This window comes from Notothenia rossii, assembly GCF_949606895.1.
Source record: "Notothenia rossii genome assembly, chromosome: 5".
NCBI lineage: Eukaryota > Metazoa > Chordata > Actinopteri > Perciformes > Nototheniidae > Notothenia > Notothenia rossii.
This window is the reverse complement of record NC_136903.1, coordinates 44,335,309-44,363,060: the sequence shown is the minus strand read 5'-3', so window position 1 is coordinate 44,363,060 and position 27,752 is coordinate 44,335,309. Positions and strand designations below refer to the sequence as shown.

The window sequence follows — 27,752 nt, the reverse complement described above, 5'->3', positions numbered from 1 at the left end:
GTTCTGAAGCTGAACTTGTCTGTGTGAATTACTTTAAATTGAGTTGAATTGGCCTTCAAAATAAAAGTTTGACTTAAAAATTCAACTTTTTTTTTTTCTTCACTCACACAGTGACACACTGCGACCCACTCGAAACGAGTTGAGAACCACTGCACTATAGAGTGGCCTTAAACATCAGGGGGAGTTGCTTTGTCCTTAAACTCCCTCAGGAAATACTTGTACTTGTGCTAGGAACTAGTTAGACTGATGATGAAGTAATATGTTACATTTGAATACTTTCTGACCTTGCTATAATGTACTTTTAATGTTTCTTTACTGTTTTTTCTAACCCTTTTTTGTAGAATCCCGATCCGTGCAACATTTTCCACACACAGAATGCAGAACAGAAACAGACAGAATCTAAGAGCGTCTCATCTGCCATGGCAGGGTCACTGCTGGGTGAGTGTGGGGACGAGCTCTGAGAAACAGCATCTGTGGCGAAAGTTGAAACACTCAGAGGCCGGATACACCTGCTGCTATACACAATAATTACAAAACTATGAAGAAAAGTGTAGTACAAGCAAGGGAGTCTGCACTTTTCAGTGTTTGTTGTGTGTACTGACTCTTCAATATCTAATTCAAAAGTCACTTACTGAATGGCCGGCATGACAGATTTTATATTACCTTCTCATGACGACCATCTTTGTTTATCTTCTGGGCAACTCAACTCATTTGGTTGCTTTATACACCCCAAAGGAGATTATAGTGATGCTAACTGCTTAGTGCCACATGATGCCACAACTCTCTGAACTACAGGATGTGTTGTATTGTGTGTGAACAGTGTTTGAGCTGAGGCGTCAGGCCGTACAGCTGGGGGTCCCGGTGCTGGTGCTGTCAGTGAAGATGGTGCTGGAGAGACTGATGGAGATCACTGGTGCTGAGGAAGTGAAGCAGGAGGGGGGCAAGAGGAGAGAGCTGCTCACTGCATCTCAGAGAGTGAGTATCTGACAGAACAGCGGAATATGTATCTGTGGCTTAACTCAAGGTAAAGATTGCATTAGTCTACCAAAATCTACCAAAAGAAAAACATTTTATTTTTCATTTTTTGCTTTTAGCATCTTCAGTCTAATATCTATTTTAGCTTTATTGATCCCACATTAGCCGTTACTTTATTGGGTCAAATTGTATATCTATTTAATAGGCAGTTTCCCAATAAATGTGCATATGGTAGATGTCATGCCATATTTCTTAACTCAGTTGCAGATGGATTTGTATTTCAAAGTTCTGCTACACCTTTAGTATAGTGACTATGGTGTGATGTCTGTGTGCCTGTGTTGTTGTTAACTGTGTGTCATTGTGGCTGTATGCTGCACAGTGACTCTGTGTTTTCTGGTAATCTCTCCTGCTGTCTCATCACTTCTGCATATTTAAAGTGGTTCTTGCTCCACATCTGACTGCAGGTTGTCACCTCTGTGGTTCAACATGTTTCAGCTTCAGTGCCAGCCACAGAAGACTCCACCCTGTCTCTTCTTACTGCAGGGTTCTTGTTCAGAGTACAGGAAGCATGTCAAATATGACATATAATATGATAATATAATATTAGTCCCATCTGTGTCATGTGTAGGAGCAGCTGTGTGTCCTGCTGGGGTCCAGCAGAGAGCTGCTGTCACAGGGAGCCCTCTTCCCCAAGCTGCTGTGGCAGGAGTACAGAAGAGACCAGGTGTGTGTGTGCGTGTGTGTGCGTGTCCATGTTACAGTTCATACATGAGATCCAAAAAAGTTGTTACTTCTGATGAGGATTGTTCAGTTTGTATTCCACTAGAGCTAGTTGCCAGCATATAGAACCGGGAAATGTTGAAGGTTAATTATAGATACGTATAGTTTCCCCAGCACATTCCAAATCAACCCAAAATTAATCAAAATTAGTCCATTGGGAGTCCAAATATGGACATTTTTTGGTTGAAACTGCCATTTTTTTATCCTGAAAATGTCAGAAATTGATTCAATAACCTATGTAACGCAGATTTAGCTAATAATTCAATTTGCCCAACATATGCAAATCAGCATCCGGCACTTTCTATGTGCTGGGGACCTGTACTATACATTTCTAACATAATACGTTGGGTTACTCAACATTTCTGGGGTCAAAATAGGACTCAATGAGCTGGCAAAGAAAAAGGTTCCTTAAAAAGGTCTTTGTTGAGAGTTCTGTACAACTGAGTAGTAGCAAAAACGTAGACGTGAAGTTAGAAATATAAAATAAAAAAAGATCAGAAGTCTCCCTTTATTTTATCCCTTTATATTTGCTAAACTGCCATAATAGGAACACCCAGCGTGTCTTTCTTATATAATGGATGAAGTGAATGAAATATTTATTGTGGTGTTTTTACAGAGGCTGCCCCAGCTGGAGGTGGTGTACCATCTTGACTTTTACAACATCGTCACTCTGAAGCACATCATAGAGAGGTATGAAATATCATTTTTCTTGTTATGTGAATCTTCTGGTTATTTCACAAATGGAATTTCAAACATCTTGATTTAATAGATGTGGCTTCAAATTATTAAAAAGGCCCTATTTTTCTTTTGAGGGTTTTCCCTTCCCTGTAGTGAGTTCTATAGGTTTTTATGCATGTAAATGGTCTGCAAAGGCTAAAATCCCTGTGTTCCCTCCAGAAGGGGTTTCTCTCCCACACCCGCCCCCCCTGCCTGATAAGTCTCCATTGGACTCCTTTATTTTCATCCATAAAGTAATGACATCCTTATCACTCATGCTTCAATTGGCCAGCACTCAAATTGTACATGTTAGAGATGTCCTGCTAAGGGGTGGCACATCTCTAAGTGGTTGACCAATCACAACAGAGCCGGCCAGCTAACCAATCAGAGCAGATTGGGCACTGGTTTCATACAGAGGGTGAAAAGAGGTGCACAGGTATTATGAGAAAAATAAAGAGCTTTTTGAACATTAAAGCATAAAGACATCAGAACAAAAATATGAACCTCGAAATGAACATAATTGTCCTCTTTAACATAAAATACTACAACTAAACTCACAGCAGAATAAACTTGGCTATCAGTGGTGTAACACCGCCCCCCTGTGGGTGTAGTAGGAGCCATCTTTAAACTGTAAATTGAGGTCAGGGAGTAGAAGGCCTCAAATATAAGCTCTACACTACAAAGAGTTTGACAGGGTGAATGTTAACCAACTCAGTTCTGCCTCTTCCATCAGTGATGAAGGAGTGAGGCTGTGGGTGGTGTCTCAGTTGAAGGCTCTGTGCGATTGGACCCCTCCACCAGGAGAAGAGGAAACCAGACATGTTCAACAGAAAGTGTTGTCAGGTAAGGACACAGTTTGGTTTCAGTCGTCTCGTTTAGTTGTGCTTCTTGTAAGACATGGGCTCATTTATACATTACGACAACTTAAAGCAGTTTGTCATCCAGAGCGACACACAAACGGCTTCAGTTTTGGGAGAATTGATTCTGATCAGTTTGTCAGGGAACCATGAATTTAATCAACTTTTATCTTAAAATAGTGAAAAAGTGATTAAAACAGCATCGTGTAGGATTTAGTATCTGGCTATAAGCGCCCCTACAGTTTAAGAGAGCATTTCCCCCTAAACACTGCTATCAGAAATATGAGAGATCGGAATTTTACAAATGAGTTTGCTATGATTAAATTACAACAACAGGCAAGTCCATAACCTTGCTAACACAGCCAACCAGCAACCAAGCCATATAATCAGGTCATATATTATTATTATTTGTGTTATTTATTTAACCTTTATTTAACTAGGACATGTCTCCTTAACGTTTAAATCAATTTGACAAGAGTCCTGTCCAAGATAAGAAAGAAACAGATTAAAAACAATCACAGAGAATACTTTTATATACGATCCCAATCAGAAACATCATCATACAGAGCATTTACAGGCAGAGCTGCATCTCCTGGTCATTAAGAAGCACTTAAAATCCATTAGGAGAGACCAGCTCCCTGAGTTTCAGCTCATATTTCAGCTGGTTACAAGATGAGTTCCCGTATTTTCTGATAGGATATAAATGCGTAGACAAAGTATTAACCCTTTTAACCCAAACATTACAAAATCCTCCTTCCAGCACCACTGATGTGTGTTACTATTTTTTACTTTTTAGTCTTCCCCATGAGGTTGAGCGACAACCAGCAAAGGCTACAGGAAGTATCTGTTCCTAGCAAAGAACGAATTCAGCACATGACCAGCCTTATAACCACACATGTTAACACATTAGAACCTTCTTCATGTGAGTTAAACAAGTGCGATATAACTCATAACTCACTAGTGAGGGTCCTGTTTGGATGATTCTATTACTTTTGCGGGTTTTGATTATTATCATTATTTGTTAACACCACAAACACGTGCAATGGGTCATTTCCGGCAAATATCAAATCCAAATGTATTATAGCCCCAAATCACAAGAAATGCCTCAAAGGGCTGTACAAAGCAAACAAAAGCAAAATACAAGCATAACAATTATAAAAACATTATACAACATTATACCTCAACATAAGTATTGCCACGTGATAAAAGCATGTGACTGAAGTGATGGTAATGGTGAACGGAAACTAGGTGATGGAAATTTGTTTACAAGGAAGACAGATGCGAAGAGATGGGTTTTGAGTTTGCTTTTAAAGGAGTCAACGGAAATAGCTTTGCGGATATGAAATGGAAGACGATTCCAAAGGAGAGGTGCTCGGAATGAAAAGGATTTTTGAATTCTGGGGATGGAAAGGAGACTTGCATTATGTGATCGTGGGAGCCTGGTAGATATTCGCGGGATAATTAATGATGACAGATACAGAGGTGCTAGTCCATGTAAGATTTGAAAGGTTAATAGTAAAATCTTGAAGTCAGATCTTATGTGAATCGCGAGCCAATGAAATGAGAACAGGGGTGATATGATCAAATCTTCTGGTTCTGGTTAATATTCTGGCAGCTGTGTTTTGAACCAGTTTGGCGGTTGTTGATTTTGGTAGCCCGGAGAAAAGTGAATTGTAGTAGTCTAACCGAGATGAAACAAAAGCATGGACCAAAGTTTCAGCATCGGCTATGGAAAGCATCGGACGAATCTTTGAAATGTTCCGAAGGTGGAAAACATCTGATATTCGATCTGGATCGAATATCACTCCAATATTTTTGATGAACGGATTTTGGTGGATGGTTGAACCAGCTATGTTTACGCTGAGGTCACAGAATTTGTCCCTGATATGTTGTAGACCAAGAATTAACATTTCAGTTTTTTCTGTGTTTAATTGGAGGAAGTTTGATGACATCCATACAGTAGGTTGATTTATGTTATGCAATTTTCGAGTTGTGTCAGTTGTTGAGAGTTGTCCGGCTAAATAGAAATGTAGAGCTGAGTATCACATCCATTATCACATCGGTGTTGCGTAAGGTATTTAGTGCACCCGTTGTACCGGGCTTGCTCGGAAAGACAAAGAGGGTGAGCTATGCTCAGATATTTTTTCTTGAACGTTTGGTCCTGTGCAAGGATGATTATTGATGTTTTTTCTTTATCAATCACCATGATCAACCACAACAGCACAGACTCTTCTTGCAGTGCGTCAAAGTGTTGAGCCAAGTTTTAGCCTCAAGTACTGTTGTCTCATCTGACTCTCTGTGAGAATGAAAGTGAACAAGGCAAGGCAAGGCAAGTTTATTTATATATCACCTTTCAACACAAGGCAATTCAAAGTGCTTTACAAAAAATGAAAGACATTAAGAAAATGGCATTTAAAATCAGTCATTAAAAAACAAAGATAATAAAAGAAACATTAAAAGAAAAAATACATGGATAAAAGTTACAGTGCAGTTTAAGATATGAATAGTTCAATTAAAAGCAGCGGCAAAAAGAAAAGTCTTCAGCATGGATTTAAAAGTAGTCAGAGTTGCAGCAGACCTGCAGGTTTCTGGGAGTTTGTTCCGGATATTCGGAGCATAATAACTGAACGTTGCTTTACCATGTTTAGTTCTGACTCTGGGGACAGAAAGCTGACCAGTCCCTGAAGACCTGAGAGATCTGGATGGTTCATAATTTAGCAGGAGGTCAGAAATGTATTTTGGGCCTAAACCATTCGAAGCTTTATAAACCAGCAGCAGTATTTTGAAATCTATTCTTTGACACACAGGAAGCCAGTGTAAAGACTTCAGAACAGGAGTGATGTGATCCACTGTCTTAGTGTTAGTGAGGACTCGAGCAGTGGCGTTCTGAATCAGCTGCAGCTTTCTAATAGATTTGTTAGTGAGACCTGTGAAGACACCATTGCAGTAGTCGAGTCTACTGAAGATAAAAGCATGGACAAGTTTTTCCAAATCCTGCTGTGACATTAGTCTTTTTATCCTAGGTATATTCTTGATAGTAGGCTGATTTAGTAACTGTTTTAATGTGACTGTTGAAACTCAGGTCAGAGTCCATGACTACACCTAGATTTCTGGCTTTATCTGTTGTTTTGAACATTGCAGACTGGAGCTCAGCGCTAACTTTTATACGTTCTGCCTTGCCTCCAAAAACCATTACCTCAGTTTTATCTTTGTTTAATTTGAGAAAGTTCTGACACATCCAGTCATTGATTTGTTCAATGCACTTACTCAGTGTTTGAATTGGAGCATAGTCTCCTGGTGAAATTGTTACGTAAATGTGTGTGTCATCTGTATAGCTATGGTAACTTAATTTGTTGTTTTTCATTATCTGAGCCAGTGGTAGCAGCATGTAGATGTTAAAGAGAAGAGGCCCCAAGATGGAGCCTTGAGGTACCCCACATGTCATATTTGTCAACTCAGATGTGTAGTTACCTATAGAAACAACGTTTTTTTTGTCCTTTAAGTAGGATTCAAACCAATTTAGAACTGTTTCCGAAAGTCACACCCAGTTTTCTAGTCGGCCTAGTAATATGTTGTGGTCAACAGTGTCAAACGCAGCACTGAGATCTAATAATACTAACACTGAAGTTCTGCAAGAACAAGAACTTGCCAAAGATGATTTGACAACAGCTTTAAACAATGTAACCTGCTCACAAAATTAAACTTTGTTTCCCTTTCTTACATATTGCAGGAACAGAGCGCAACTAAGAATACATTACAGAAACACTTTGATTCATTTTTTAAAAGAATATCTGATGTGTGAACTTTAACTAAATCTCTTATTCAGTACTTCTGCTCGTGATGAAGTGCGCTAAATTGGAATTTGCATGGCCTGTTATTTACGCCAGTAAAGGTTTATTGTTGGTGAACATAATTGGTAGAAGGTTGGAAGGGCCTATGATTAGTATAGTGTTCTTATATTTTTAAAAACAATATCCTGATCATAGGAGAATAATGTTTTTCTTTTGACTGCAAGTTCCCATGCTTTGAAGAAAATTACAGATCCTTTAAAGATAGAAATGTTGCTGAAGTGTCATATTCAAATGTAGGGTTAGCCTTAATGTTACTATGGCACAGTGATTAAAAATAACATTTAAAACGTCAATTCATATATATTAAGAGGTAGTTTTACCTGCAGGAAAGCAACAAAAAAATGCCATCTTGGTATCATGGACACTTTCACCAATAGACATACGCTGCTACTACAATGAGGATAATGCAAATGGGGGTCTCTGTTGCAGCTGTGGTTGGAGTGTTGGTGGGGGCTGGCTTCGAGCTGAGCCCGGAGGCAGCAGACAGAAGGGGGTCTCTGCTGTGCTGCTCACTCCTGGATCTCATGCTCTTCTGTGAGTCCCACCCTCTTTGTCCTGTGTTCATGACATATTGAGTAAAGCACTTTGATTCACACCTCTGGACCCTGAAAGCTATGTTCTACATTTAACTGCTTTAATGTCGAACTATCATGTTTCTATTATTGTTTTGTGTCGGTCTTCTGAAGGGCTTCTGGACACCGTGGACCAGAGTGAGACGCAGCAATCTGCGGGAGCTGAGCGATGGTGCTTTTTTATTCAACTTTATGACAATTAGATAGTCTTGTTGAGATGGAAGTCTCTGTCTGAAGATGAATGTAACAGTGGCTGGTGACGTCGTTTGTATTTTCTGATTTTCTGAGTTGATAAGGATCTCCCGAGTGCATGTGATTTAACTTACAACCTGAAACTGATTATTGGATCCTTTTCCTGGAGGAAAGGATGTGTGTTAAAATGTGTAAGAATGCAGCCCCTGCATGAGCCACAGTAATTAATTTATGCTGCTCAGTTTTGGTCATCATGTCACAACAGAAAAGTGAATTTTGTGGTCATCGTGTCACAACAGAAAAGTGAATTTTGTGGGTCACACTGATGTTCCTGCTTTTTTCAGCAGTCCAGTTTTAAGCTCATGACCACATTAGCTTCATCTGCTACTTTCATTTATCATGTTTTTGCCTGATTGATCATTTTTCTGTACTGCACGGTTCTCAGCTAAATTCTTGCCACTTGTTTGAAGAGAGCACCTTGCTCCTATGATCAGAATGTGTTTGCCTAAACCAGTGTTACTGTAGCTCCTGTCTCTGCATGCTTCACACACTGAGTCACATCTACTGTCTGCAGCAGAACAGACAGCAGCCTCTAAAAGTACATCACTTTGCATGTGTCTAAAACATTGACTACAGAATTCCTGTCCTGTAATTAAACACAAGGAAGTGTGGCCAGTAGCAGGAGTTGTTTATTGTTTAACTCTAGACGATGTACCTACAGTAAACAAACAGTATTAAGAACATGTATGCTATCAGATGTTTTTGTTTCTCACTCCCCGGCTCTGTGTTTTTTACAGGATTCAGATATTTGATGCTTCACTGTGTGGAGCTTCAGCCTCAGTGGATACCCTGCAGCGTTTCTTCACACACTCACTGACACAGACCCTCACATACAAGCCTCGACTAACAGGTACATACATGTTTTCAACAGCTTGCTGTTAACTACACTCATCTGGGAGATCATCAGACTGGGTCAGAAACTGAAGGTCTCTAGGACTTTGGAAATCTTGGCAATGAATCTCCTGATGTACCATGCATGCTGATAACATACATAATTAGTTTGAAAGCCTCAACTACGCAGCGCGGCAGGTTGGATGGGGGCCTAGCAGTATCCAATTTCTTATATTATATTATTGGTCTTTCGCTCCCAGACCTCTGGTTACGTGGTTCGATCCTCAGGCGGCAGTCTCTTGGTGAGCGATAGAGGAGAGAATGGTGCACCCATGGTCTCTAACAGATGTATTATTTGCTAACATTTCTCTTAGGCAATGTCAATTACGTTTTGCTCCATCAGGACCAAAACCTCTCTCCACCTGAACAGTTTCTTCCCCTCCGCTACCGCCCCCCCCTCCACACACACTTTACCTCAGCTACAACGCAGACTCTATGCATTACATTAATGCACACAATGTTTAAATATTGCTGACTGCACATATTTTATATTCTATAATTGGTAACACTTTATATTAAGGTACACAAATGTACCAACTACTAGTAATTAACATGCATATTAGCAGTATATTGCTCTGAGCGCTGCCTTCATGGAACAATGGAAACGTTCACAGAGGCCGTTAGCCTGAGGGTGATAAGTGGTTGTCCTGTGAAGCTTAACCCCCAGACCACACGCCACAGCGTTCCAGAGCTCAGACGTGAACTGCGAACCCCGGTCAGAGGAAATATCCGACGGGTTGCCAAACCGACACACCCACGTCGCAATGAAAGCCCGGGCTATGTCAGCCGCCGACGTCGACATGAGAGGAACTGCCTCCGGCCAACGGGTCGTCCTGTCCACCATGGTGAGGAGGTAGGAAAAACCCTGAGTGGAGGGCAATGGACCCATGAGGTCGATGTTGACGTGGTCAAACCTCCTCTTCGGCACCATGAAACGTTCCAAAGGAGCTTTCGTGTGGCGATGCACCTTAGCGCGCTGACAAGCCACGCACTCACCAGCCCAAGTCCTCACGTCCTTTTTCAGTCCCCGCCAGACGAACTTCGCGGCTACCAAGCGCACCGAAGGTTTACCGCCGGGGTGAGACAGGTCGTGCACCGCCTCGAAAACGGTGCGCCTCCAACTGACGGGAACGACCGGCCGCGGCAGGCCTGTGGAGACGTCGCACAGGAGAGTAACGCCTGCATCACCAAAAACCACGTCCTCCAAGCGCAGCCCCAAGCTGTCCTCCTTCAGGGCCTGTACGCCGGGGTCCGTGACCTGGTCCGTCGCCATGTGGGTATAATCCAGGCCCAACTGGACGGCCCCGACGACGACCCTGGAGAGGTAATCTGCAACCAGGTTCGACTTGCCATCCACGTGTTTAATGTCTGTGGTGAACTCTGAGATGTAAGACAGCTGCCGCTGTTGACGTGCAGACCAAGGCTCAGCCACTTTTGACATGGTGAACGTGAGCGGTTTGTGGTCGACAAATGCCGTAAATTCACGACCTTCCAGCAAAAAACGGAAGTGCCGCACGGCCACCCAGAGTCACAGGAGCTCCCGGTCAAAAGCGCTGTACCTGCGTTCCCTGGGCGTCAGCTGACGGCTGAAAAAGGCGAATGGCTGTCAAGCGCCCTCCACCCACTGCTCGTGCACCGCACCAACGGCGTAGTCCGATGCGTCTGTGGTAATGGAGATGGGAGCCGTGTCTGATGGGTGCGCCAACAGAACCGCCTGAGCCAACGCGGTCTTGACCTCCGTAAAAGCAGACTCCCCTTCCGCCGTCCAGTCGATCGCCTGGATGGGGTTTGTACTGTTCAAAGCTTCATACAGCGGCCGCATAATGTGGGCGGCCCGGGCGATGAAACGGTGGTAGAAAGTCACCATCCCCAGGAACTCACGGAGCGACCGGGCTGTGAGTGGGCGAGGAAACGCCGCAAAAGCCTCAACCTTCGCCGGCAGGGGTGCTGCACCGCCCTTGGTGGCGCGGTGTCCGAGGAAGTCAATGTCAAAAACCCCGAACTGTCACTTTGCAGGATTGATTATCAACCCGTGTTGACTGAGCCTCGTGAAAAGGGGCTCGGAGGTGTGACAGGTGCTCTTCTACCGAAGCGCTGGCGACGAGTATGTCATCCAGGTAAACAAACACAAACGGCAGGTCCTGCAGCACCGAATCCATCAGGCGCTGGAACGTTTGGGCGGCGTTCTTGAGCCCAAAAGGCATCCGCAGGAACTCGAAAAGTCCAAACGGCATTATCACTGCTGTCTTAGGGATGTCCAGGGGATGCATGGGCACCTGGTGGTCACCACGCACCAGGTCCACTTTCGAAAACACCAACGTACCGGCCAGATATGCTGAAAAGTCTTCAATGTGCGGCATCGTGGCGTCGTTGAGGCGGCGGTAATCCCCGCACGTGTGCCAACCGCCGTTCGGCTTGGGAACGACGTGCCGAGGAGAGGCCCAAGGACTGTCAGAACGGCGGACGATACCCAGGCGTTCCATGGTTGAAAACTCCGCCCTCGCTATTGCAAGTTTAGAAGGGTTCAACCGCCGGGCCCTGGCGTAGACTGGGGGACCCTCGGTGGCGACGTGGTGCTCCACCCCATGCTTGGTGGTGAGCGCGGAGAAGGTGGGTTGCGTCAGGTCTGGAAATTCAGCCAACAGCCTGAGAAAAATGTCCGCTCCCGACAGCGAGCCCGACAGCCCGTCGTACGCTGCCTTGCCAAATGTACACACGAGGGAGGAAAACGTCAAGGCATCAACCAAGCGTTTATTTTTAACGTCCACCAGGAGTCCGTGAGCACATAAAAAATCCGCCCCGAGGAGGGGAAAAGAATTGTCTGCCGTCACAAAATCCCAGTTGAACCGCTGTCTTATATCTTAAGGAGAAGGGCCTTAATCGCCTCATATTTGCCATGGTGTGTGGGGTCTGCGATAAATCCAACTAATCTGGATGACGTGGAGCTTCCCATCGCTGCTACCACGTGGAAATATTTCAAATCCCCGTCAAGGACTTGTCGGCAGCCAAAGTGTGCCTCCGCGTGTGCGAACCACGCCGCGGCGGCATGCTCCCAAAACTCCGGCAGCTTTACAAAAACATTGCGATCAGCCATGTTCATTGAGTCTTCGGAAACTTTCCCGAAAACGTCAGGGTCACCAGTGTAGTGCCGATGAAAGGGAGTCGGAGGCGGTGTATTCAGAATGGACTTCCACACTTTATTATCCATTCATCAACAAGCGGTAGATACATGAGCTGCTCTGCATGACAAGCTAGCATGAATGACCTCTAACCCTGGTACCCTCACTAACTGGTCCGTGTTGCAACACACACTAATTACACGGTGAATGATGTACTAATAATGTGTCACCACAATATATTACCAAGTGGTTTCATGTACAACCCACAAAAGTATCATGCTAAATTAAGCTCTGTTGCTTGGATATCACTAGATCCTGTTACATCAGCATAATACAAAAGTACATAACGATTGATGTGTACATTAGCACAATTACAAATGGCTCGGACGTTACACTAGCTAGCCGCTAGCTGCTAACTGCAGCGGCCGCCTCGTTAATATCAAATCCATCATAACAATCCAGAACGCGCGGTGCTGTTACGTGTACGCAAATTGACGTGCTTGATGTGAACGAGCCTTTTGGGGGACGTGGTTAAAGATGTGCATGCTCTATGAGCCCACATACGGGTACTTCTCAGGCATGCTGGGTAATCTGTGACGTTTCACTCTCTCAAAAGTTGGGCCATTTTGTCATCCATGCGCCAATGAGCAACTCTCATAGGAATGAATGAGGCCCCGCCTTCCACGCTGTATCCAGTTCTTATTATACATCCATGATGCAACCTGAAGAGTAAAAGGGTCAAGTCCGTCGGAAAGCAATAACTGTAAGTGTAAGCCTTACACTTACACTGTAAGGATTAGTAACATGTATTGTGTTTATGTGATGACATTTGGAGATGTTTAAACACAATGAGAAAATGAATTAGCATTCACGCTAGCATTTGCGTTAGCATACACAGTAGCGTTAGCACACATGCTAGCGTTAGCCATACTAGCCTGTATACATGCTTATTGCAAAGCTAGCATTAGCTATATTTACCTTGTTTACATTTAGCGGTCCTATGTGTTAATCTGTGTATGTTACTCTTGCATGTATGAGATCATTAAGTGCCTTGTATCTTGTTTGAATGTCAGTGGACTGCAAATAAGTCAATAAAGGAGCATGGCTGCTCATTCCCTGGCTCTCAGAAGAGTTTGGCTGGCTGTTTAATCTATGTTCACACTGAGACAGTACAACACATAGAGAGAACAGTACACCTATTGTGTAAGTACATACAAGCAGGTCACACAGTATGATCACAAATACATAACATCTGTTAAAAATCTGTTTTTATTAAAAAGTACAGGCTGCATATGTGTTCTCAGCCTTCGAGAAACTTGATGCTTCTCTTTAGTGGTTCATTAATAAAACTGATATTTCAACGTGTGCCTAGTTTGTTCATGTGCTGTTGAGGTTAATTTCAGTAGTTGTGTGCTATAATCAGGGCCGTGGGAAGTAGAGGTGCTGAGGGTGCTGCAGCACCCCCTGGTGGAGGACAGGGGATCTGCACTTCCACAAGATTAAATACAAATATAATAAAAAAATAAAATGAATTTTCAGCCTTGACGTAACAACATTCATAATTAAGTAAAGATAACACCCTTTTCACCCCGGTTACATTTTCCATTTGCCCCGTACGATGGGCTCTGTAAGTGATGAAAGTGGGGGATGTTGGCTTATCAGGCGCCCGCAGCTCAGAGCCAGCGTGAGAGAGAGATAGAGAGATAGATAGAGGGGGTGCACCTGTACCGGCGGGGAATGTTGTTAGCTTCTGCTGCACTAACGGATATAAGAAGCTCTTTCTACAATAATGTGGAGGGAGAGTTCTGTCCTGTCAGACTAAGAGGCTCAGTGAGGTAAAGGACTCTGTGTTTAGATATTTCACTTTAGTCTAAGTTATCTCAGTGGGTCTCAAATGTTTTGATCACAATTTATGTAAACAAATATTTCCAAGGCACTCCCTTATAATTATTAGGATAAATAAAAACAGGTTTGAAATCATTCCAATGTATACTATAGGACAGTAAACCAAAAATATCGTTTAAAACTGGAGAGATTTAAAAATATGCAGAAATAAATAAATGTTAACTGATCAAATAAGATATAAATGAACCACAAAAATAAAACAAGTTAGCCTACATTTATTTGTTATTGGCTATGGTAGGTTATCGGTTATGTTCACATACTTATTTGATTATTAAAAGGCAAACCGATCTTTTTCATATGGGTGTTTAGAGTTGTATCCCCTAGATCAGTCTCTAGTAATTGGGCGCTCAAAGTGCACCAGATTGAAGCATTTTACTTTAAAATGTTAAAAACAATCTTACCGGGGGGGCACCCCCGGACCCCCCTAGAGGATGTGAATTCCACCCCCCAATTAAAACATGTTCAATGTTCATGCAATACTAAATAGTATACATTTGAAGCCTTTTTATAGAAGCTGTCCACCATGTCAATATGTTTCTCTGTTTGTAGCTTTTGTAGAGGTTTTTCATTGCCAGCTAAAATCTTGCCTATAGGGCAGCAAATTGGTCAAAACCGGCCCTGGTGTCATCCCCACAGCACCCCCCATTTGAAACATGTTCCCACGGCTATGGCTATAATGCAGTTACAAAGTGTGAAGAGGAGGCAACTTTAGAATAGGGATCCTGTTAAGGTCAATTAGAGTCAAACTACTAGCTTATTGGTTATGAACAAGACTTCACTTTAAAATAGGGAACATATTCTAAGATATAAATACCTAATTTTGAGTTATTTAGACACAATTAACACCTATAGTTTCATGTATTGTTACATAAGAATAGATCCTATTTGTTAAGTGTTATTATGGGAGAATTACTATTCTTGTGGTACTACTGCCTTATTAGGCCCATATTGAGCAGAGCATATTAAGACCAAAACTCATGTACAACAACTTCCTTACTTGCAATAAATAAGAACTAATTAGAGGGTTATTGAGGAAAAACTCTCAATTAATGGCTTATTACTTGTAGAATATGGTCATGTAGAATAAGACATTAATAAGTGTTTTATAATGACTAATAAAGGACCAATATACTGCTAAAATGCATGTTAATTAACAACTAGTTGATGGTTAATTTGTGTACCTTAATATAAAGTGTTACCCAGTGTTCTTAATATAGTTCGCTATATGTGTACTTTTTAAAATCTTTGTATTTTATTTTTATAAAATGTCATGGTACCATGACATTTAGTCAAATTCCTCGTACGTGTGAACCTACCTGGCAACAAACCCGATTCTGATTCTGAGCTGTTTCGGGTCTGGCGTGCTGCAAAAAAGTTTAGTAAGGCTTCTTGCAGATGGCACCTTCATTCCCTATTTTTAATAATAAAGATTGGCTGATAGGTGGTAGGCCGATCACTTTCTCTCAGTGGGAAGAGGGGGGTATTCATTTTCTAGGCGTAATTTTTTATCTGCATAGTCTACGCTCTTTCCAAGACATAAAGAACGAATGTACTCTTCCTTGCTCATCCTTCTTTTACCTTCAGCTTGGAGCGGCTATGAAAGCACATGGTGTACCATGGCAATACCCATTGCCCATACATCCGCTCCATGAGTTATTCATCACTAAAAGAGGTCCAAGGGGCATGGTCTCCAGCCTGTATCAGTATATTATGGAGGCCTCCTACAAACCACTGTTGTTAGACAGAGTATGGAGGGGGGATTTCCCAGGACTAGTGCAAGATTTTGATTGGAGCTCAGTATGGACCAATATTATATTAGATTCAAGAAATCCTGATCATCAACAGATTCATTTGAATTGTGTGCACAGGACTTACCTGACCCCTCGCAAGTTGTATTTTATGAAGGTTATTAATGATGCGTCATGTTCCTTGTGCCCATTAAATGTGCACGTTTCTTCACATGTTCTGGGAATGCCCCCCTGTTTCAAGTTTCTGGCAGTGTGTTGCCTCAGAGCTAACGATGTTGGTGTCGGTGACAGTGCCTGCGACCATATCAACTACTGAACGACATTTCTTCCCTTCAGATTCTTAAATATCAAAAACGCATAGTTCTTGCTGGTCTAACGGCCGCTAAGAAAATGATTGCGGTGCTCTGTAAGCCTCCACACGATTTAACCATTAAGCGATGGGTTTTAACTTTTTTTGATGTTGTCCATTTGGAACTGTCAACAGCCCGTATCAACGGGGCGAAACAGGATGATGTGAGTGTGTGGCTTGCAGCGGCTGAGTCATTGAAAAGTCGGCTCTGATTCCTTTTTCTCTCCCTTTTTTGTGTATGTAATTTGACGCTACTTGTTACCTGTTGCCACTTGATCCGGCCCGCGGGGGTCCTGGGAGGTTGGGGTTCTTTATTTTATTTTATTTTGTTATGTAAGGTGTTTTTCTGTGTTTCTGTTTAAATAAATTAAAACATTTGATCACAAAAAAAAACATACATAATTTGTCTCTAATAGATACATAGATGGATATATAATTGATTCATCCCAAATTGGGAAACTGTTTTGTCACAGCAACATTGTCATTACACATGAGTTAAAGATATTTATAAAAATAGAATAAAATACAAATATCATAAATAAACAGCAAATATATTAATATACATATCCACAGAAGAGACATACTGTATATCAATAGAGTATCTAAAGAATACACAATATAAAATATAAAGAATAAATAAAAACACTTTATAATAAACAATTCTACTACAGAAACAGAATCATGCGGACCTAGAGTAATACATTACAAATTGTTTAAAGTATTTTTTATTAAAATGTATATCCCGTGAGGTAGTGCAAGCACAATACAGTGTATGTGCAATTTGTTCGGGGATATGTGCAATGTGTTTGGGCATAATAATCTCAAAGTATAAAAACAAACTCATATCTCCGCAGTGTCAGATGCCATCAGTCTGCAGAATGAATGGACCTTTGCAAAGGCCAGCCGCTTGCTGACATCTCTTTTCCGTAAGGTAAAGGCTTCATGTAAACCCTCCACAGATGAGTATGCATATAAGATGGTGGGTGTACAATAAACTGCTTTTTAGCTTCTCAAATAGTATTCTCTGCTCTCAGAGTATCACACCTGAGACTGTTCACTATAGTGACGCAAGTGGCAGACTGTTATTTAGTGGGAATGCTGACACAGCATTCCAACTATCTGTTATGCTACGCATGAAATTCTTTATTATCCCGCCGGGTTATTTTGCGCCTCTTCTCCCACATTGAACATCGCAGAAACTCTGTTCGAACATCAAAACTTTCAGCTCGGTCGGGAATCGATGGCTATTACTTTTATCATTCATAACTTTCATAATTCCAGAGATACATCCCATAATTCATTACATTTTTAACATGGTCAAGTCAATGGAGAAACTCTTCAGACTTCAACAATCTTCATGCAACTTCAACTGCTAACTGCTCCTTCTTCAACTGCTAACTGCTCCTTCATACTTTCACTCAGAAACCTCATTCCAACTTTAAAATGTTACACATCTTTCTGACATTATTCGTGTAACACAACTTTTAAATCTGATTCTTACTTTTAGAGATATTAAACATTGTTCAGACCTTGGTAAAGAGTGCGTGATGTCACAGCTAGAGTGGAGGACAGATTTAATTTTGCCTTCATATTTTCTTTTAAACCTGCCATAATTCCCAAACCCTACATTTCTGAGACGAAATTTTTCATGAGAAACGTAGGAAAACATCTTGTAGCTTGAAAAATAAAAAATAAATTAGGCAAAAATAATTAAACAAAATGGGTTACCTAACCCTAAAGCCTAACCCTTGAGGGCAGGAAGTGACAAAAACAATGTCCCCATTGTACGTTCAGCCTCATCTTTCCCCACCACAGCAGCTGCACACCTTTAGTTAATCTGCCAAAAGGCCACATTATTAATCCGAAAGTACACAAAAAGTACACTTCAGATGACATTCCTTGACATGCTTCACGCTTTGAAATTTCACCGATATCTGTTACGGTTCACATGTAAGAGGTTTATCTCTCATTCAGAACAATGAAAATGCCATGGAAACCTTTGATCTCTGGACACCTCGTTAGCTCAAATATAAACACCTGTGTCATGGAACACGATGATGTCATAACTCCAACTGACATGCTCAGAGCAGCAGACTTCAGATAATGGTTAATGGTCCTGCCCTCAACAGCTCTACGTCAATTATGGGGTGTCATCATATGCAGTTTCCATGGAAATGCATCCCTCGCCATAAAACACGATGTCGCTGTAACTCCAATGAACACGGTCCGATCGTCCCCCAAACTTCGCTTGTATATTACCGGTCCATGCCTCAACAGCTCTACGCCAAATCTGAGATCTCACCATTGGCTGTTGCCATGGAAACGCATCCTTCGCCATAAAAGACGATGTTGCTTTTACTCCTATGAAAATGTTCAAAAAGTGCTCAAACTTCACATGTGTGCTAACAGTCCAGCCGTGAAGACATCTACGGGACAGTTTTAAGATTTCTTCAAATGCCGTTGCCATGGCAACACAATGCTCGCCATGAAACACGGTTTTCTCATAACTTCAGTGAAAATGCTCCAAACGGCCCAAAACTTCGCAGGTCTGGTAACGATGCAGCCATCAACGCATCTAAACGTATTATGGGATGTCATCAAATGCCGTTGGCAGATCATTCGCCATGAAGTTAGTTCAAATGTTTGCAGTTCAAATATTCTGCTGCTTTTCCAAGCCTTTTTACTTTCTTTTCTTCTCTCATCACACATTCAAGCCCCCAGTGTTCATGTATCATTTCAATCTAAATTCTTCACTTTCTTCTTACACATTACATTTCAGCATAGCAGTTTAGCGTCAGCTTTTCAGCATAAAGCATTCCCACTAGCAATTTCTTCAGGAATTGCATTCTCTAGTTGTCTGTGTTGTGCTATTTATTAGGATTGTATAGTTAAGTAAAATTGCACTGTTTCATCAGAAACAAGCTTCACTTCAGCATCAGGTGTACAGCTATTTAGAGTCTTGATGGGTCTATTAGGATGTGCTTACAGTTTCTGTACGTAGGAACTCTTTGCATTTGGTTTCAAAGAGCAAAACACTTCAAGTTATTTTGTGTCTTCATATCTGTAGTTCTCTATTGTAATAGAACTAACTGGTGTGTATTGTTGCTGTGTGTGTGTGTGTGTGTGTGTGTGTGTGTGTGTGTGTGTGTGTGTGTGTGTGTGTGTGTGTGTGTGTGTGTGTGTGTGTGTGTGTGTGTGTGTGTGTGTGTGTGTGTGTGTGTGTGTGTGTGTGTGTGTGTGTGTGTGTGTGTGTGTGTGTGTGTGACAGCTGGCAGTGATGTTCAGTGTGCAGCAGCTGCTGGCTCACCTGCAGCAGGTTCTGGAGACCAACGAGGTGAACTGGAAACACGTGCTGTGTTTCCTGTCCACCCTGCTGGTGTACAACCCCGGGGCCCAGGGCAGCCTGACAGGTGAACACGCTTACTGCTGCCTGCTACTTCAAATATCTTTATTGAGACAAAGAAGATAACGCTGACTGTGTGTTGTTTAGTTCATGCGCTTTTTAATTGATATTATAAAAAATGTATCGGTTTGTATTTTGAAATTGAAGAAATAGGAAAATAATCTAATTAAGATAAACTGACAAGGATAAAATGAATGTAAATATATCAAATAAAGGAGAAAGACTACATCTAATAATACAAAATAAATCAGAGACTTGTTACCTGGTATTAGGGCTGCTCGATTATGGCAAAAATCATAATCTCGATTATTTGGTCAATAATTGATATCACGATTATTAAAAACGATTATCCATTTACTTTGAAAACATCAATTTATCGGAGAAAGAAATGTGAAGAGTATATTTTTAACAGTTGAATACCCTAAACTTTAAGTATAATTCAACTAAAAAAAAAAAATAAAAAAAAAATAATAATAAAAAAAGAATCGTTTTATTTAGATTACATTGTTTTCGTAATCGTTGCAAGCCATAATCGTAATTGCGATTTAAAATACGATTAATTGAGCAGCCCTACCTGGTATATATGATTAAAACTGACAAATGCCAAGCTTTACCAAGTGAGCTGATACGTGTTAATACATTTGACCAATTGGATGAGGAAAATGCATCCCTGACTGTTAACCATTATAAACCTTGTGAGGCACCATTCACACATTTTCTTAAAACTCAAATCCAGCATAAGAGTGTTTAATAAATACACATTTCACATGTGTTTAATGACATTCAATTAACCGTTAAGCCGTTTCCAATAGGCTGAGTATCATATCATAATCTTACTAATGAGTATCATCTTATATTAAGTCATTACTATTTTTTCATTACTATTCCTTTCAACAGTCAACCTATAGTAAAGAAACTGGATAGGAATCACATTTCAAAAGGATTCCAGTTTAAAAGACTATCTGTGTCTCCTCCAGAGCTTCTGTCCAGACTGCTGAGCTCGGCGTTTGAAGGCTACGACCTGGAGAGCATGATCACAGCCTTCCTGCTGGCCCGACAGGGGGCGCTGGAGGGAGCGGCCATCTTCCCCTCCTACAGCAACTGGTTCAAGGTTTACAAAGGACTGTTCACCACTTGCCTTTAAATGTTCTCATTGCGGCAGCTACAGCGTGTTTTTATCTCAGGATGAGTATGCCTCTAAGATATTGTCTAGACTCTAGATCAGTGTTTGTCAAACTTTTTCATACCAAAGACCACTTAACCAATAAAAAAACACTCGCGGACCACCCAACTCCACAAATATCCCAAAACACATCGTTTTTCTAGAACAGATAAAAAATCGCCTGAAAATGGTACAAACAGGTGGCAACATGTGTGACGAAGGTGTTGCCCTGGGTTATATCATGCAATAGAAAGTGAAACTTAAGCTCACTCCATTACGGAGATATTCCCGCGAGAGTGTGGAAAACTTAAATTTATTTATTTATTTCAAATGTGAAATTTTACCAATATATTCACGGACCACTAGGGGGCGATCACGGACCACACTTTGAGAAGCTCTGCTCTAGATCACACAATTAGCCTGCGCTGAAAGTCAGGATAAAAAAAACTAATACTTGTCATAGTGTTCAACCAGTGTATAATGAATAATTATGGATTTGTAAAATAAACAATATAAATTCTATACATCAGAGTGGCAATAGCTGGCCATAGCTAACTTTTAAAGACAATTTTGTAAGATTGGAATCAGTAGATGTATTTAAGATTTTAGTAGATCATTTTGATAGATCATCCTTGTTTTAGATATTTGTGTCAGAGAGTGCTTTAATTAGTGCAGTGTTGGAGAGGGGAGGACTGAAGGGAGGACTTTGCCTAATAGTTCCGGAGTGGAACTGGCCTACTGGGCAGCAGAGCCACCTCTGACCGCTGGGCTATCCGCTGGCCCTGTTGGTAGATGATTCATGTTTTATCAAAGGTATACTGGTGTTGAATAATGGAGTGGTTGATCAGACTAATGTTGGAACAAGGTCATGGGAGTGTATTTTGCTCTAGTTTGTCTTTGCTTAACATAGAGTTCCAGATAGAGAGCTTAATATTATTCAATGCGCCTTTTTTTCTACTAACACTATTCTTTGCTGTTTGTTCTGCAGATGTCTTTCGGGGGAGGTAGTGGTTACCATGCGAGCCACAAGAAATCTCTGGTGTTCCTGCTCAAGTTCCTGTCTGACTTGGTGCCCTTTGAACCCCCACAGTACCTCAAGGTGACTGTCTGACTCATAATTGATTTCAGTACACATAAGGAACACGTTGTCTTCAATAATGAACCCTCAATGATCCCCAGGGGCAGACAGGTTACTCACACCACTGGGAGTGACAGGATTCTGTAGAAGACTTTGAAAACTTAGATGAATGGAAACACAGTTTATACTGTGTGAGAGATATGTGTACACAGCAATATGACTTCATACAGGGTGCAGAAGTGGTGGAAAGAAAAAGTATATTAAGTCCAGTACTAAACTAAAAGTTACATGTTTGCGCACTTAAACTCTTCTTCAGCATATCTATCTTATGCTACTTTATACTTTTACTCGAAACATCACATTTATCCAACAGCTATAATTACTCTTTTTTTCAGTTACGATTAACAAAATACAGGCCATTAATTTCACCTATTTTGCTTTATTTAACGAGGGGTTACGTATGGTAACCCTTGTTATATAAGCACAGGCGAAGCCCTCTACTGGACTCTATGGGTACCCCCCTTGATCATATCATGCAAGCGTTTATCCACTGAGACTTCTATAGACGTAGCCGGCCCCGGGGCGGGCCTACCTGAATGCAAGCGCATCTCACCGCATAAAAGGAGGCCTCGCCTCCTGACTGTCATCCTACACATCTCTTCAGCAAGCAGCATAGGACAGACAGGGCCCCCGAGTAGAGGGCTTCGGCTGTGCTTATATAACAAGGGTTACCATACGTAACCCCTCGTTATATCTCTCACAGGCTCCGCCCTCTACTAGACTCTATGGGTACAGTGGGCGGATCCCCGATGTATACACGCGCTGTCGTCCAACAACAACATTGTTCCATCTCACTGTCCCTGACCGGCTTTCTGGTTAGCAGCCGCTGCGCCTCACTTACCTTTCCCTTGGTCGTAGCCGTGGAGAAGTCGGGGCTGCGGCTGACAGAGCACACTCTGACGCGCTTACCTCTCAAAAGTGTGCTCGGAAAACAGCGTTGAGGGCTCTCACCCCCCCCCCCGCCCATAGGCGGACAGAGAGAGTCCTCAGCCCTGTATGGGCTCACTATGCACCACCTCCCCCGAGTCCCTAAGGAGCACGGGGAGAGCGCAAGTGCCCCATGTCCCACACTCAGACACGCTTACCTTGTGAAGAGCGTGTATGGACTATGATGTGGAGGGCTCCCCCCTCCTGCCCTAAAGCAGGGGGAAAGATTCCTCCCGCCCATATGGGCCCAGTGCGCGCCACGTCCCCCGTACCGGCACTTCTGATTTTTACCCATGTGGTACCGGCACTTCTTAAGTAAGATGCCGGCGGCACGTCATGACGCATGACAACAAATATGCCCACCGTACCTATGGGCTCAGAACAGTCTCATAATACACACATGCACACAGAAGGATTCACACTTGTATTTCCGGAGCCACACTTGTGCTTTTCAATGAACACACAAACGTGTTCCGTTTCATATACATGTAAATAAAATCCAAATATAGAAAAAGGTTTTACATATGTATTTTTGATCCTCACATATTTGTTTTCCGTTTAAAACCGCTGCACCTACAAACACAAACGGCTTTCTGTGCATGGATCGCTTTGCATTCGTGTGTGGGTTTTTTGAGACTCCCCTGACAGTCAGCCGATTCGTACTTGTAATTTTTTCTATCTATAGCCAATCAGATGTCTCCTCAATTCTAAGCCAATCACATGAGCGCGCCCCCACGAGGGTAGATTTATTGCGTTGCCCATATACCTAGATGCGTCATGAGATGCCACCGGCGTGGCATAATGATAGTGCGAAAAGACAGCGGTTGTCGCCGGACAAGGAGCCGACTGCAAATACAGAAAATGCTGTGCCTGTGTTAGAAATGTTGTCTGTTGCCTTCTCTGGTCGAGCCTCCTGCTCCAAATTCTGCATCCCATAAACCACCGTCTGGATTCCCCTGTTTCCTCCCTGGCAGCTCCATTGATTCCCTCTCTCCTTTCCTGCTGAAAGATGAGTGTACTCAGGTACGAGGAGTCATTTAACCAGCTGCCAGTAGGAGTCAGGCTTTACTTTCTTTTATATCCATACAGAAAAAGTAAATCTGTTTACAGTTCTGTTTCATATGGATGTTGAGAGGTATACATATATCTCTTCATTTTGCTCTCAAAGTGCACCAGATTGATTTTTTTTTTTAAATCGTCCCGGGGGAGCATGCCCCCGGACCCCGCTAGAGGGTGTCAGGTCCACTCCCCACTTATAAAAATAGCACTTTACCACTGCACCCCCTCTAATCTCAGATGCACCCTGAGTCATTTTCTTTGTTGAGCCTTTCTAAAATATACAATAAAGAGACAAACCCACCAGCATTATAGGATATACTATGACTTTGAGCCAAATACTTGTTTTTGTGCTGTATAAATAAATTGACTTGAAATAGTTGCTGATTTAGAGTACTGGCACCTTTTTTATTCCAATTCAAGCACTGGATAACACTTTATGAAGGGGCCTGGAGTTGACCAAGACGCCGCCGTGCATATGTCCTCCGCGGCACTAATTGGCAATATGTGCGGGTAGCGGGGCAGGTTCGGTATTGCACGTCGCGGGTGCGGGGCGGGAGCGGGTCTTGAAAATCAGACCTGTGCAGGACTCTGCAATGGGATGGAAGATTAAATCCCCTCAACTGAATAGCCCTCAACCTGAACGCACTCCTTAGGCTCCTGGGCACAAAGGAGGGGTTCGGTCTGAGTGTCGCCCCGCTCCGGTCACCCCCGGATCAACAAGCAACTTGGGTGCACCGATAGAGCGGTTAACTCGGACACTCTCTTGGCTGACGTTAAGGCAAGTAGCAACGCTGTCTTCCACCACGGTGCTTTCAGGGAGGAAAGCTCCAGCAGCAGGTCCCACTGTGGGGCGGAGGCGTGCACTGTACTGGGCAGCCTCCTGAACCCCCGTAAAAACCGCGACATTAGCGGCTGACTAAAGGCTGACCTGCCGCCAAATCCCAAATGGCAGGACGAGATGGCTGCTGCATACACTTTCACTGTGGAATGAGCAAGCCCTCTGTCCACCAGTAACTGTAAATAGGAAAGAATATAGCCCAACTCACAAGATAGGGGCTCTATTTTCCGCTCCTCCAGGGTGTCCGCGGGGTCTTAAAAAGTATTAAAAGTTGATAAATCAATTTAGCGAAAATTAAGGCTATTAAAAAGTATTAAAAAGCATTAAATGGCATTTTCCAAGGTATTAAGAAGGTTCACCGCAACGACAACATGAAACACCCTTTAATTTACTGAAACGACATGTCGGGAAACCCCACAAAGCGGCCCCATGCATAGCGCGCCCTAAAATGCTGCTTATTATTTTAAGTTTCGTTGCCTTGCTCCGCTCTGTGTGTGTGGGGGGGGGGGGGGTGTGGAACTAAACGACTACGGTAACGGGTCCCAAGGTGGGTAGACCGGCATACGCAACGCTCTGGGGGTCCAACGGCTCCGTGTGTGCCCTATATGATCATTTTCTGATCACGATGAAATAGCCCGCCTCCCTCTCCCCACGTCTCCTGCTGCTGCTGGGCTGTCAGAAGAGGGGGAGGAAAAGAGAGGCAGTCACCGTTTATTAAATATTATTATATTATTATACAGAGAACAGAGTCGTTATCAATTTGTTTTAAAGCTCAATAAATAAAAGACGACCTCTGACCGGCACTTTTCTAATTTTGTACGGAAGATTTAAACTTTAACGGAAATGTTGACCGGCGGAACATTTTTTTTACGGAAACTGCCGCACGGTCCCCTCGTTCCTTGGAAGAGGCGGAGAGGTGGGTGTTTTTCATCTGCTGGTGGACTACCTGAGAGATACAGCAGGAGAACACGCCGTCCATCGCGGAGAATAAACAGAAGGGCAACCATGCTCCGGGGTCTTCTTCGCTGCTTTTGGTGTATTTCGGGCGGCAGCAGCGCCACTTACAGGCCTGACATATGTACTACATCGTTTCCAGCATTTCCAGCGGTCTAGTGTGACACATTAATGAATCGAATGCGTGTGAACGGAAGCCTTTTTTACGCTTGCGTATGCGTTTTACCGTATGCGTCCTTGTGGGGCCGGGGTCTAAGCCAAACTATATCCGGTCACAGAGATCTGCTATTTTAAAGTAAAGTCAACACATATAGACCCTAAATATAGTCTATATTAAGAACGAGAAAAGTCTTAACATATATATCCTTTTTTGTAAACATATGACAAATGTGTGAGGGTGATGACGTCAGAGCATCGTCCTATGTGCCAGGGCTTAGCCCCGGACAGCCCCAGCCCAATTTAACCCCTGGGTATTTGTGAGGGAGCTCCTATATGGCATTACCCCGCTGAAGCTCACCAAAGTTTAACATATTTCATAGTTCAAAGTTTTGTCAATTGTTTTGTTTATTGGTCAAATACTGGTTTCTAATGGTTTCTGAGGAGTTTTACTGGAATGAAAGAGCACAGAGTCTACAGAAGCAAAAAAGCAGCATACTGCATTAAACCTGACCTTCACAGAGAGGTTGAAGTTCATGTGGAAAGGAGGCTTCAGTAGTCTGTCTGCACTCTGTTTAGTTTTGCTATCTTACAATCAATATAGTAAAGTGTGTTGCCAATGTAACCGGTTAGAACTCAAAGTTGCGATGAGGTCTTAAAATGTATGGAAAGGGTCTTAAAAAAGGTCTTAAAAGGTATTAAATTTGACTTCAGGATTCCTGCATATACCCTGTCCTCACACCATCGCTGGAATCCCAGCCACTTCGGCCTGTAACAGGCTGTGGTGGATCCAGCTCTAGCTGCATGGATAGTCTGAAACGCGTCCACCCCCAAGGGCGGATCGTCGCTCAGAGCCATGGAGAAGCACAGGGCACAATGGCTGTTGCGCCGGCTGGCGAACTGATCCACCTTTGCTGTCCCGAACTGCGCCCAGAGCTGCTTCACCACCTACGGGTGAAGCGCCCACTCGCCTGGCAGGGGGCCGCCCCTCGAAATGAGGTCGGCCCCCCTGTTCTCCAGAGCCGGGATGTGGAAGGCTCTCAGAGATAACACCACCTCTGAAGCCCATAACCACAGTTTCTCCGCTGTGGTCAACAAGGCGGCGGAGCGGACTCTGCCCTGCCTATTGATATATGCCACTGTGATGCTGTTGTCGCTCCTGACCATTACATGTCTCCCCCGATTTGGAGCAATCTCGACATAAAAGTAAGCGCCTTCAGGTCGATGGCTGTGAACCAATCGCCTGGCTGCACCAGTCCCAGCAACTGTTTCACAGTTAACATCTGGAATTTTTTGCGTGCAATGTGGAGATTCAGGCTGCAAAGATCCAGGATGGGCCGGAATTCTTCTGTCTTCTTGGGAGCCAGGAAGACAGGAAGTGTTTTTACTCTCAAGCAATACTTAAAAATGTAGGTACTTTGCTTGAGTATTTTCACTGTATGCTACTTTATACTTTTACTGCACTACATTTTGTAGGCAAATGTTGAACTTTGACTCCAATACATTTATGTAACAGCTTACAGGTTATTCCTCTTTCCTACTTAATTAATGAAATACCTTACTCAACAATATATATCTTTCTCACCCTGTAACCTTGAACTCTTGAAGAAATAAGACTTGGATTATATTGCATGAGTAAAAAACTAAAAAGCTGAACAAAGTTTAAATAATTCATGGTCATGGCCCCCCATGATGAACATGTGATCATTTACATGAACTATTTCCCAATGTAGTATGTGACCTTTTGTAGGGGGCCTGAGCCCTATGTTGGACACCGCTGAACTACCTTAGAGTGTACATACAGGACTGTCTCAGAAAATTAGAATATTGTGATAAAGTTCTTTATTTTCTGTAATGCAATTAAAAAAACAAAAATGTCATACATTCTGGATTCATTACAAATCAACTGAAATATTGCAAGCCTTTTATTATTTTAATATTGCTGATTATGGCATACAGCTTAAGAAAACTCAAAAATCCTATCTCAAAAAATTAGAATAGTTCCTCAGACCAAGTAAAAAAAAAAGATTTATAACAGCAAAACACAATCAAACATTTGAAAATGTCCATTAATGCACTCAGTACTTGGTTGGGAATCC

General features: G+C 42.6%; 1 protein-coding gene across 2 annotated transcripts in view; it reads left to right on the top strand.

Annotated features, from left to right (window-relative positions):
- fanca (FA complementation group A) overlaps positions 1–27,752 on the top strand; it is a 74,984-nt gene that overhangs the window by 4,856 nt on the left and 42,376 nt on the right. For both annotated transcript variants that reach the window (XM_079681525.1, XM_079681524.1), the window contains exons 3-14: positions 342–438; positions 821–975; positions 1,604–1,699; positions 2,372–2,445; positions 3,206–3,315; positions 7,610–7,714; positions 7,867–7,924; positions 8,742–8,854; positions 16,871–16,947; positions 19,285–19,426; positions 20,397–20,530; positions 21,570–21,680. In XM_079681525.1, the coding sequence (XP_079537651.1) occupies positions 342–438; positions 821–975; positions 1,604–1,699; positions 2,372–2,445; positions 3,206–3,315; positions 7,610–7,714; positions 7,867–7,924; positions 8,742–8,854; positions 16,871–16,947; positions 19,285–19,426; positions 20,397–20,530; positions 21,570–21,680 (1,272 nt within the window). The remainder of the gene's footprint in view (positions 1–341; positions 439–820; positions 976–1,603; positions 1,700–2,371; positions 2,446–3,205; positions 3,316–7,609; positions 7,715–7,866; positions 7,925–8,741; positions 8,855–16,870; positions 16,948–19,284; positions 19,427–20,396; positions 20,531–21,569; positions 21,681–27,752) is intronic.